The sequence below is a fragment of the Chaetodon auriga genome, chromosome 8 (assembly GCF_051107435.1).
Source record: "Chaetodon auriga isolate fChaAug3 chromosome 8, fChaAug3.hap1, whole genome shotgun sequence".
Taxonomy (NCBI): domain Eukaryota; kingdom Metazoa; phylum Chordata; class Actinopteri; order Chaetodontiformes; family Chaetodontidae; genus Chaetodon; species Chaetodon auriga.
Window position 1 is genome coordinate 19,481,143 of NC_135081.1, and position 12,707 is coordinate 19,493,849.

General features: G+C 44.1%; 1 protein-coding gene across 1 annotated transcript; it reads left to right on the top strand.

Annotated features, from left to right (window-relative positions):
* The first annotated feature begins 382 nt into the window (after positions 1–382).
* LOC143325096 (valine--tRNA ligase) lies at positions 383–9,936 on the top strand. The gene is made up of 29 exons (XM_076737991.1): positions 383–497; positions 1,028–1,383; positions 1,466–1,609; positions 1,724–1,925; positions 2,010–2,125; positions 2,243–2,318; positions 2,524–2,624; positions 2,715–2,842; positions 2,979–3,143; positions 3,247–3,328; positions 3,408–3,527; positions 3,757–3,865; positions 3,956–4,135; positions 4,307–4,431; positions 4,572–4,675; positions 4,787–4,945; positions 5,297–5,387; positions 5,526–5,631; positions 5,789–5,859; positions 6,242–6,367; positions 6,467–6,571; positions 6,998–7,145; positions 7,354–7,481; positions 7,770–7,925; positions 8,072–8,296; positions 8,416–8,527; positions 9,006–9,181; positions 9,506–9,655; positions 9,740–9,936. The coding sequence occupies exons 2-29, from the start codon at positions 1,030–1,032 to the stop codon at positions 9,806–9,808; spliced, it is 3,828 nt and encodes a 1,275-aa protein (XP_076594106.1). The 5' UTR covers positions 383–497; positions 1,028–1,029; the 3' UTR covers positions 9,809–9,936.
* Positions 9,937–12,707: the final 2,771 nt, after the last annotated feature.

Below are 12,707 nucleotides of genomic sequence, written 5' to 3' on the forward strand. Positions count from 1 at the left end.
AAAATAACTAAGTACTTTTACTCAAAGGCAATAAAATACATTTCTGAGATGGGCTATTTTACTTTATTTGGGTTTTTCCATTTTCTGACACACACCACAAATTGGCTGCATTGCAACAAGTCACAATATTAAAATGCATCCTATATGTTGATGCAATACTAATAATAATCCAACAATACATTGTAATATAACGTTATTTTGCGGTAGATACATTTGTGCACATTTTGACGATACTTCAGTACTGTTATTTAATCGTGAATATTTAATTATCCATATATTATTACTTTACGTTTTTAATTATCTGTATACTTTTACCATCATTGCCTGAAAAAACAAAACATTACATAGACTTCCGTTTTATGGCGGAAGTAGCGCGTGAAACCCGGAAGCCGTTGCAAGCTGTCGTTGCATCAGACGGTAGAGAGGCGCAAGGGGGCTCATGTGGGTCTGCTGTGTATGCTAACTTAAGCTGACGTCTCTTTCTGTTTCATTCAAAGGTAAGGAGAACTACTTTCAGACATTGTCAACAGCAAACCACAACTTTATTAAACACTAACTTTAAAGCGAACTTAAAACGATGGCATCTTCCGTCAGCACACGTGAAGCTCAGCAAGCACTTACAAAACTCGACTTTTAGTTTGTCTGATTAGCCAAAGCTAACTAGCCTGTTTGCGTTGACTTTTCGTACAGGTGGCAGAGACCAGAGCTGCAGAAAGTGGAACAACTAACCAGCGAACATAGCGTCGTCTGGCCGTTTGAATCGTCGATATTACTCGTTTAAAATACCAGTAGTTTTCAAATACGTTTAGGCCAGTTTGTGTTAATCTTACCGTAGATGTGAGTTTGGAGTGACACTGACATGAACTGATTTGCCTGGTAAACACACCGTCTCCTTCACTGTCAGACAGGTACAAATATGCTTTGATAGCATGGCAGGCATACTTGTTTTGCTACTTCTCACTGATAGAAAATATGCAGAAGTGAAAAGCAGTTCTGAATATGCGCGTCATTTCTGTGTATCCACCAGAGATGGCCACTCTCTACGTGTCCCCTCACCCTGATGACTTCAGGAGCCTTCTGGCTCTCATTGCTGCAGAGTTTTGTCCATCCTCGTGCCCGAGGACCCTCACAGAGGACCCTCCTGCGTCCCTGAATGCTCGCTCCAGACCGACCCTGGTGCTGGGCGCTGGGGAAGGCGACTCCGTTCTGAGCGGGGCCAGTGCTGTATCTTGGTACCTGGCCTTACAGGGGAAGAGGGCTGGTGTTGATACAAAGCAGCAGAGCCAGGTGTGGCAGTGGCTTAGCTTTGCAGACAATGAACTCACCCCGGTGTCCTGTGCTGTCATCTTTCCACTGATGGGGATGATGGGAGTGGACAAGAAGGTGGGAGAAGAGTCCAAATGCTTACCTCGATGTGTGTGTGGTGTGTTACTGGGAGGTTTTATGACTTGTTGTGTGTTCTCAGCTCCAGCAGAGTTCCCGTGCAGAGCTGATGCGTGTTCTAAAGGTTCTCGATCAGGTGCTGGAACCGAGAACCTTCTTGGTCGGGGAGAGTGTGACCCTGGCTGATATGGCTGTAGCTACAGCGGTTCTTCTACCTTTTAAATATGTATGTATGCTGTCTTACAGGTTTTCCTGCATAGTTGCTGATTGTCTGCCTGTCAGTGCTTGACTGCGCTATAAACCAACCACAGTCTGATCATTTATGATTTCTTCTTTTTAGGTGTTGGAGCCATCAGATAGGAACGTCTTGATCAACCTTACCAGGTGGTTCACAACCTGCATAAATCAGCCACAGTTCCTGAAGGTGTTGGGGAAGATCGCTCTGTGTGAGAAGATGGTGCCGGTTACACCAAAGACGAACGCTGCTGCAAAAGCTGCTAATGCCAGTCCTGCTGTTGATTCTGCCGATTCCACAGCTAATGGTCAGGATGTCTTGTGTAACAGTTCATGAATACGCTTTTTTTGTGTATAAACGGTATTTACGGTAACTGATTTTCCTCCTTCAGGCCCACCAAAGACAGAAGCCCAGCTGAAGAAGGAAGCCAAGAAGAGAGAAAAGCTGGAAAAGTTCCAGCAGAAGAAGGAAATGGAGGCGAAGAAAAAGACGCAGCCACAAACAGAGGTGTGGATATTTAACTATTTACAAACATGGCTTATATCCACAGCACAGCCATTCTGCACAGGTTAAAAATCACTTGCCATCAGGTCTCATGTGTTGTGCTTTTCTTTTCTCTTTTAGAAAAAGGCCAAACCAGAAAAGAAGGAGTTGGGAGTGATCACATACAATGTCCCCACTGTCCCTGGGGAGAAAAAAGGTCAGATCTGAATGGCTGTTTTTTTTTTCTCTTGTAACAGAAGGTTCAGAATAAGAATACATGTTGTATATTTGGACTTCAGGGTTATTCAGAGTTATTATTCTCCATGGTCGAGGTTCATATATATGAATTCATGTATCATCCTTTGTTGTGATTAGCTTCAGGTCCATGTGTCAACCTCTCTCTCTTTCTCTTCTGGGGTCAGATGTCATCAGCCCGCTTCCTGACTCATACAGTCCTCAGTATGTGGAGGCTGCCTGGTATCCGTGGTGGGAGAAGCAGGGATTCTTCAAGCCTGAGTATGGGGTACGGAAGCTCTCCCCTCACTCTATATTACAGCATTTTGGTGATTTTACCCACCAATAACATGCCTGTCTCCCTCACCACATTCTGCAGAGGAAGTCTATTAGTGAGCAGAACCCTCGTGGCATCTTCATGATGTGTATCCCTCCACCAAATGTGACTGGATCACTTCACCTGGGTCACGCCCTCACCAACGCCATTCAGGATAGTCTGACAAGATGGTAACTGCAATTCAATAAGTCATATTTTCAGTGAGGCTGTTTGCGTCATGGGATTTCCGTCCATCCGTTTCACTCCTACTTGTTGTGATCTGGAAGTCGTGTGTTTGAACGTGCGTGCTTTCTTCTGTCCGTCCAGGCACAGGATGCGAGGTGAGACCACCTTGTGGAACCCGGGCTGTGATCACGCTGGCATCGCCACCCAGGTGGTGGTGGAAAAGAAGCTGATGAGGGAGAGGGGTATGAGCCGTCATGATCTGGGCAGGGAAAACTTTGTCCAGGAAGTCTGGAAATGGAAGAATGAGTGAGTGAATGAAGTAGCAGCAAAGAGGAGATGTGAGACATTTCAACTGGGATGAATATTGGAACAAAGACACAGTAATATCTAAGCCCCTGTGTCTTTTTAGGAAGGGAGACCGCATCTACCACCAGCTGAAGAAGCTGGGCTCCTCTCTGGACTGGGACAGAGCCTGCTTCACTATGGACCCTGTGAGTTTTCTGAACTACTTTGAACAGAATCTGTGGAGATATCCCTCATTCTCATGTCTTTTCCCATTTCTCTGTCCAGAAACTTTCCAATGCAGTTCAAGAGAGCTTTATCCGCATGCATGATGAGGGAGTGATCTACAGGAGCAAGAGGCTGGTTAACTGGTCCTGCACACTGAACTCTGCCATCTCTGACATAGAGGCAAGTGTTTTGGTTAAATGATACAGAGTGCATCTTATTAGAGAGATTAATTTTAGGATTTTACACTCTGCATTCATTGAGCTTTAACCAAAAATACCAAGATGGTGTGTTTGATATGATATCCACAGCAGCAATCAGCCTTGCTCTGCTAACCCTGTTATAAGGCTGCGATGGCGACAGATCCAGACTTGCTGTGCTCTCTTGATTAAATCTCTTGTTTGGTTTGCAGGTGGACAAGAAGGAGCTCACTGGCAGAACTCTGTTGCCTGTGCCTGGTTACAAAGAGAAAGTGGAGTTTGGAGTTTTGGTGTCTTTCGCCTACAAGGTGGACGGATCAGGTACATGACCTCAGAGAGAGAGAGCAGAATATTTTGAACACCCTGTGCCACCTCAGTAACACTGTTTACATCTCTCTTTCTGTTCCTTAGATGAGGAAGTGATTGTGGCAACAACTCGTATTGAGACTATGCTGGGAGACACTGCTGTCGCTGTCCACCCTGCTGACTCCAGGTATCAGCATTTGAAGGGAAAAGTGGTGCTGCACCCCTTCTGTGACCGCAAGATGCCGATTGTCTTCGATGACTTTGTGGACATGAGCTTTGGAACAGGTATGCATGATTACTGGAGGAGACAGTCTGCCTGTTTGTGGTCTGCAGCATGCTCAGAATAACTAATCATAACAAGTCATCAAGCCAGGCCACTTTCCTTATTACGGCCGTTCTCTTTTTTTTTTTTCTTCTCTCTGCCTCTCCTGTCCCTCTGCACCATTTTCTGTTCAGGTGCTGTCAAAATCACCCCAGCCCATGACCATAATGACTACGAGGTTGGAGAGAGACACAATCTGGCCTTCATCAACATCTTGGATGAGAATGGCCTCCTCATTAATGTGCCTCCCCCCTTCCTGGTACAGTATCTCATTATCGCCCTTACCCCTGCCGTGCCTGCATTTCCACTGTGACACTAAAAGTCAGGCTTCTTCATACTTTGCTTGGTGTAGTTTTATTTCTTAATCTTTAATTTTTTACTTTTCTCTCTGTCCCCCAGGGGATGAAGCGTTTTGAGGCCAGGAAGGCAGTGCTGCAGGCTCTCAAGGACAGAGGCCAGTTTAAAGAGGTCAAAGACAACCCTATGGTCGTCCCAGTCTGCAGGTAAAGCGAGGCTCATGTGTGCATCAGTGGAACACAGGTTATTTGTGGTTTTGAGCGTTTCATCCTATTCAGGCTCATCCTTTAAGCCCCATCGTGTATTTACCCTGTCAGTCGTTCTAAGGACATCGTGGAGCCGCTGATGAAGCCGCAGTGGTATGTGAGCTGCGCAGAAATGGGCAAGCAGGCTGCAGATGCTGTCAGGGAGGGACGGCTCAAAATCATCCCTGATCACCACCTCAAGACCTGGTTCAACTGGATGGACAACATCAGGTAATTACGTCTAAGCAGTTATGGCCCTTTAATGGCCATTTATGGTAGATAGTTTTATCACAGTGACTGCTCTGAATGTTGAAAATTGAATGTTGACATATAGGGTAATAAAAATTAAAAAATCTCCCAATAGTAGAGCTACAAGTAAAGCTGATTATTGACTATTTGATGAATATTTTTGTGTAAAAAGTTTCAGAAAATACTGCTTGTTTTTAGACCAACAGTCCAAAACCCCAAAACATATAGTTTACTGTCCCATAAAGCAAAGAAAATCAGCTATAGAAATAGATGCTTTGGAACAATCAAGTGTGTAATGAGTCCATTTCATCCGTCCACCCGTCTTCCTCTCAGGGACTGGTGTATCTCCCGGCAGCTGTGGTGGGGTCACCGTATTCCTGCTTACTTTGTCACTGTCAATGATGCCTCCGTGAAACCAGGAGAGGTAAGACTATGCCACTGTTGCCAAGGTCTGGAGGCTTTCAGATGACAGATGAAAGCTATTTGTGTCCGTTATTCAGCATTTCTTTGCCTTCTTATTTTATTTATTTACCTTTTTGTATTTTTTTTTTTGCCCCTCCAGGACATGGACGGTCATTACTGGGTGAGTGGGAGATCGGAGGAGGAGGCCAGAGAGAAGGCGGCAAAACGCTTCAATGTGCCTACTGACAAAATCACTCTCAGACAGGGTGAGACTGAACAGCTTTAATTTAGCAGTGTCATTACCACAGTTACTTTAAAGGTGATCTAATCTGTTCATGTTTTGTTACGACACACATTCACTTAATTTAATTAATGCTACTCCATATTCATACAGATCAGATAACTTTTGTTCTTGTGTTTCAGATGAGGATGTTCTGGACACTTGGTACTCGTCTGGCATTTTCCCCTTCTCCATCTTCGGATGGCCTAATGAGGTAAAAGACCGAGGTCAACCACCTTTCTACTGACACAAACACCACTTTTTTATTTAGTAGCCAACACATGTACAGAAAACAGTCACCCAGGGACATTTTCATGGGAGAACTAGTGAAATTGTAAGATCACCACAATTGTAACAGTGCTTTTTTTTCCCTCAAACTAAGCTTTGCAAAAACAAGTAACAATGACATCAATTGTACAGTTTGTAGATTTGCATCATAGGAGAGTGGACTGTCGGCCTTGGTGGAGGCCTGCACTCAGTGTCCTTTTGGTTAATTAATCAGGGCTGTGCCCCTGTCGCTGCACCTCAGACTCTTTTAAACAGTGCTGCTTTGTTGCCTTAGAATGTTTTTGCATTTCCATCATAAACACCTTCAGACCCAGGACCTCAATGTGTTCTACCCCGGCACCTTGCTGGAGACGGGCCATGACATCCTGTTCTTCTGGGTTGCTCGTATGGTGATGATGGGCCTCAAACTGACTGGCAAGCTGCCCTTCAAAGAGGTGAGACCAATCAAAACTGCCAAAACCGGAACATAACACAGCAGGATAAGATGTTAATGTTATTAGCAGGACATGACAGGGCTTTTTTTTTCTTCCCAGGTTTATCTGCATGCAGTGGTGAGGGACGCCCATGGAAGGAAGATGAGCAAATCTCTGGGCAACGTCATTGACCCTCTGGATGTCATTACAGGGATCTCCCTGGAGGTAAAGCCTAATCACACCTTGATGCATGTTCAGATACATGCATACATAAAGTCTTTCCTCTCATTTGGGTTGTCTTTTACATGGAGACCACACACTCATTGCCCCCCCGAGGCCTATATTCTTATGTAAGCCTTATTAAGCACCCTCCTCTGCTTCCAACAAGCTTTTATTGAGGCCATCAATCTCCTCAGCAGCTAGGTGGAGACTGCTCTGTCAGACGAAGCAGATCTGTCCTCTAGAGGGCACTGGAGGACTTGTAGTAAACTACGCTTTACCCTGACTGTTTTCCTTTGTAGGTCCTTTTCTGCCTGCCTGATTAATTTATCAAGCGGTTGGAAGGGATTTCTCATTTTCACAATGACAATTGTTGAACGCATTATTTTGTTTTTCAAATGGTGACTCATTCCCTGTCCCCCTACCCTCTAGGGTCTTCATGCTCAGTTGAAGGACAGCAACTTGGATCCGCTGGAGGTGGAGAAGGCAAAGCAGGGCCAGAAGTCAGACTACCCAAATGGCATCCCAGAGTGCGGCACAGATGCTCTCCGGTTCGCCTTGTGTGCCTACACTAGCCAAGGTGAACCCTTTTGTCTTTTTTGTTCTTCTCCCTCTCTCTCTTGTTGCGCCTCCACTGGCCCACAGCCTGCATCTAAACCTTGAATTCATAAAATGCATCAAAACGCTGGAATAAAAGGCTTTACAGTTCTGTCAGTACAAGGCCAGCTGTTACAAATCTATTTTAATAGATACTGAAATGATCATTTATTCCTGCGTTTGTCTTCCAGGTAGGGATATCAACCTGGATGTCAACCGCATCCTGGGTTACCGTCACTTCTGTAACAAACTGTGGAACGCTGTGAAGTTTGCCATGAAGACACTGGGAGACAACTTTGTACCAACAGAGAAAGCCCAGGTGAGACCAGGGGAAAGATAAAGGACACTCTGAGAACATAAACAAAGACTGCTCCATGCTTATTTGTATTCATCCAGTGACACATCTACCATATTTTGACCAAGTAAATGTTTAGTCAAGCTGTCTTCTTACTACCATTTTTTGTCTGGGGGTTTTAGTTTGCCTGCATGCTGCCCTGCTTTGTATTCAGAAACATGTACACATTAAGATTGGGGAGGTGTGCAGCACACGAGTCGTGTTAACTGAATCTCAACATTTCCTCCCTTAAACATCATTCAATCCTCTCAGTTGTGTGGAGAGGAGAGCGTGTCAGACAGGTGGATTCTGTCTAGACTGAGTGCTGCTGTTGGTCTGTGTGACGCCAGCTTCAAGGCCTACGACTTCCCAGCCATCACGACCGCCATCTACAACTTCTGGCTTTACGAGCTCTGTGACGTCTACCTGGTAAGAACCACTGAGGAGCCCCGCTCCATTTGTCTGCGATAGATTATAAGACGTAAATGATTTTGCAAAAGGCTGTGTACTCAACATCAAAACAGATTCCACTACTTGTTCCTCATCGTTTCCCTCCCGCTCCTCTTGTCCTCCAGGAAAGTGTGAAACCAGTGTTCAGTAAAGCAGAGGAGGACAGCAGCAGCCAGAGACAGGCCCTGGTGTGCAGACAGACCCTTTACACCTGTTTAGAAGTCGGTCTTCGCCTCCTGTCTCCACTGATGCCCTTCGTCACTGAGGAACTCTACCAGAGGTTACCACGGCGACGACCTCAGTGTGACCCCCCCAGCATCAGTGTCACATCCTACCCTGAACCCGAGGAGGTGAGACGAGGGAGGGAAAATGAGGCTCGTTGAAAAGAAACTCTCTGATGTGTGCATATATATTGTGTTGCTCTACTTCTGTCTTTGTGAGCCGCACGCCTTTCTGTGATTGGTTGCAGTTCTGCTGGCACAGCGAGGAGGTGGACCGTGACATGGAGTTCATGATGAGCGTGGTGAAGACCATCCGCTCACTGAGGGCCGACTACAACCTGACCAAGACCAGAGCGGACTGTAAGATGGCACAAATAAACAAACTTAGAGACGTTACTCTGACATACATCTTGGCGTAAGGCCAAATATTCATTATCTGGATGAGAAATTCACTGAAACACTGGAGGAAGTTCACACTCCTTCCCCTGATGGGTGGTGAAAAAGTACATTTACTTTAGTACCATACTTAAGTAGTTTTAAGGTACTTGTACTTTATGTGATTATTTCCCTTTTATATTACTCTATACTTCAACTAACTGAGTCTCAGACGCAAATATTGTACTTATGACACGTCTGACTTGTCTGAATCTGTCTGCTGGACTTTTGTTGGTAATGGAATATTTTTACTTTGTGGCGTTGTTGCTTGTACATCAGGACCTGAATACTTTTTCCACCAGTTTAAAATTCCCATATTGACAAATGCCAGAATTTCCCTTAAGCAAAACATGTGAACGCATCTTTTCTGATGTCTAAACTGTAATTTGCCCATTCCTCTCAGGTTACCTCCAGTGCATCGACTCTGCGACTGTGTCCCTGGTGCAGAAGTACACTCTGCAGATCCAGACCTTGTCTTATTCTCAGGCCATCATCCCTCTGACAGCCAATCAGCCCGTCCCAGAGGGCTGTGCTGTAGCCATTTCGTCTGACAGATGCACTGTCAACCTTATGCTCAAGGTGAGAGCGGGTAATGTGTTCAGTTTGTTTGGAATCTTTCAGATGTGTGAATACATTAGTCCTGGTTTTGTTTCAGTTTCCGTAGACACAGGATGAGGTGATATTTGCCATGTACTGCTTGTTCTTACAGTTGCAAATCAGTTAAATTCACTGATTGGCCACCTAGCTGGTAATCAAGGTAGCTAAATATACTTGAATACTATTTAAATTAGATCTCCTCTGCTTGAATTTGAGTTTTTTTTTCCTGTGTTCCTCCTGAAATAACAAGATCCAAATTTACAACTGTTGTCCTTATCTTCACTTCACCTCCTCTAATTCCCTCAGGGTCTCATCGATGTAGAGAAGGAAGTGGCTAAGCTGATGACAAAGAAAGGTGATTTGGAGAAACAGATGGAGAAACTGAGAGAGAAGATGGAGAAGAGTGACTACAAGGAGAAGGTGCCAGTGAAGGTGCAGGAGCAGGATGCTGAGAAGGTGGGAAAAAGCAATTGAATCACAGTATTTCTTTGGGTGTCGGACGTGCATTCTTGGTAAATAATTACTTCCTTTTCTCCACAGCTACGGCAGAGCCAAACTGAACTCGAGAAAGTAAACGAAGCCATGGACAACTTCAGGAAGATGATGTAACTCTCTCCTTAGCGTTATGCAAATCAGGACTTATTTCCACTTTTTTCATGTCGACGTATTAATTTTCACATTCATTTTCCAAGTTCATTGTAGTGTGGAGGGAATTCAATAAAGCTCCTAGAACAGAGGATTGTCTTCCGCACTGTATTGTTCTGAGGCAATCTATTAAGCTAAGTTTCTTGCATATCTGTGCAATTTGTCGAATACTTTTATCAAGTAATGAACAAATGAATTTGGCCCATTATGTCAAACATTTTATTCAACATATTTAATAGAACATGTAAGCAGAACATACAGCTTGTTTCATAAAGACAGTGTCCACAGAAAAGAAATGAACCAGAAAAGCTTGAGCACTTGGCTAAAGCGCCAAGCTAACGGCAGCTAAAGTTCCTGTTACCGGTCGAAGTAACGTCAACAAACGGGAGGATACGGTCCCTGTCTATGGCAAGCCGTTCCTGCCAGAAATACGCCACATTCAGTCACGTTTCAACTTCATTACGGCGTAAAAAACGCCGTTTTTTACGCCGTAATGCGCAAAAAGAACGCCGCTTTTTACGCCGTAATGAAGTCCTCCAAGAACGCGTGTAAAAAACGCCGTTTTGCGCATCAAAACGCGCGTAAAATACGGCGTTTTCCTAGTATGATAATAATCTCCACCCTTCTTTTCTCTCAGCCACTGAACTTGAAGTGTCTGCGCCCAATCGCTGATCAAACAGACCAAATCAGTTCAGCACAGATCTCCTTTGTGGCATAGTTTGTCCTGACTTACCTTGTAGTTTCTCGTAGGTTAATATTTTGGGTGATAGGCAGGAACATATCCCATAAATTAACTTCGTCGTCCTCTTCCATGCATATCTATCTATCTATCTATCTATCTATCTATCTATCTATTTATTTATTGGTCAATGCTTCTATGTTATTGTTGATTTTCACTGGTTTACTCCATGACCAATGGAGTGAAGAAGTGGTATAGTGGTTAGAGCTCTGGACTTTGAAACAGAGACCTTTTAGCTTACAGGTGCGAGTGGCATTAATTACTCGAATCCTTTGTATTGTATGTATTTGTTTGGATGTAAACCCACTGACTTTGCAGCCCTGTGTTAGTAAACATGGTGGCAGAAACCTGTGTGTACTTGTACTTCTTCTCATTTCTGTCGTTGTTTAAACTCCCCTTCCATGCATTGTTAGGATATATAGACATATATTTTGGCTGCATATACATATACATACGTGTGTGTGTGTGTGTGTGTGTGTCTCCAGAGCTCTAACCACTGTACCACTTCACTTCATTGGCCAGGGAGTAAACCGGTGAAAATCAACAAAATCAACAACATAGAAGCATTGACCAAGAAAAATAAATAAACGATGCATGGAAGATGAATTTAAAATAACGACGAAGTTATTTTATGGGATATGTTCCTGCCTATCACCCAAAATATTAACCTACGAGAAACTACAAGGTAAGTCAGGACAAACTATGCCACAAAGGAGATCTGTGCTGAACTGATTTGGTCTGTTTGATCAGCGATTGGGCGCAGACACTTCAAGTTCAGTGGCTGAGAGAAAAGAAGGGTGGAGATTATTATCATACTAGGAAAACGCCGTTTTTTACGCGCGTTGTGGTGCGCACAAACGCGCGTATTTTACGCGCGTTTTGATGCGCAAAACGGCGTTTTTTACGCGCGTTCTTGGAGGACTTCATTACGGCGTAAAAAGCGGCGTTCTTTTTGCGCATTATGAAGTTGAAACGTGACTGAATGTGGCGTATTTCTGGCAGGAACGGCTTGCCATATATTTCTGGCAGGAACGGCTTGCCATACCTGTCAAGTCGCTGTGAAGCGGCGGACGGTCTGGAAAAGCTATTGAGAAACTGAGTCACCTGCACTTCAGCTTGACAACGAAGTAACTCAAGCCAGTGATCAAATAAAAAAAAGTTAACGCCGGTAACCGATAGCCGATAGCGTGAGTTAACTAATGAGTTCACTCTACCGGTAAGCGGTAACGGTCGAGGTAAAATTAAGTTCAATACATCAGTTAGCTAGCGTTACCTAACCAGTAGATTAGCTACCGCTAGCTGTCTAGTGTAACACATGTTATTGTCTGTCTCTATGCGGTGTTTTCAGCCATACTGGGAGGCTCACCGGCATTGGCGTTGTTTAACATTCCCGGCGGCATTGATGACATAAGACGTAACCATTTACACATAATATAATTCAGTCAAAACATTAAATAACGAAGCGAAGACATTTTGTAGTTTAACATGTTTCATGAATTATTTGCATGTTAACGCTTACCCCCGTATTTTTGTCTTCCCTACACTTCCCTTCCACTTCCCACCCGGTGCCAGTCCTAGAAGTCTATCCTCATCTGTAGAGCGGGGTGGTCGTGGACTGTGCCAAGTGTGGTTGAGAGGAGGGGGGTTAGGGTAAAGGTAAAGGGTGGATGGCGCTACCTTGTGGCAGCTCACTGATATTGTCAAAGTGTATGTTTCTGATTGATAACTTGAGTTTTCCAAATGCCATTGCTCAATTATTAAAACCTACAGGTGGGGCATAATGTATCCGTTTTGATCAACAGACACCCTCCCCACATGAGACTTCCCAATACTAAACAAAACTACAGCCATGACCTCATACATACTACAGTGAGTGTATGCAGTTTCAATATTTACCTCAACATCTGAAAATAATCCACCACCTCAGTTTTTTGCCCTGTAATTATGTGTTTTTCAATCTAAAAAATAAAACTTGCCATTTCATAATTATGACAGTATCTTACAATAACATACATACATACATACATACATTAACATAAGTGACTCCATCATTTACTCCCTCATCTGTGTTCAGCATAGTTTGTCCTCCTCAGTCAGGAAACACCTCTGATTCTTTCCATTCAA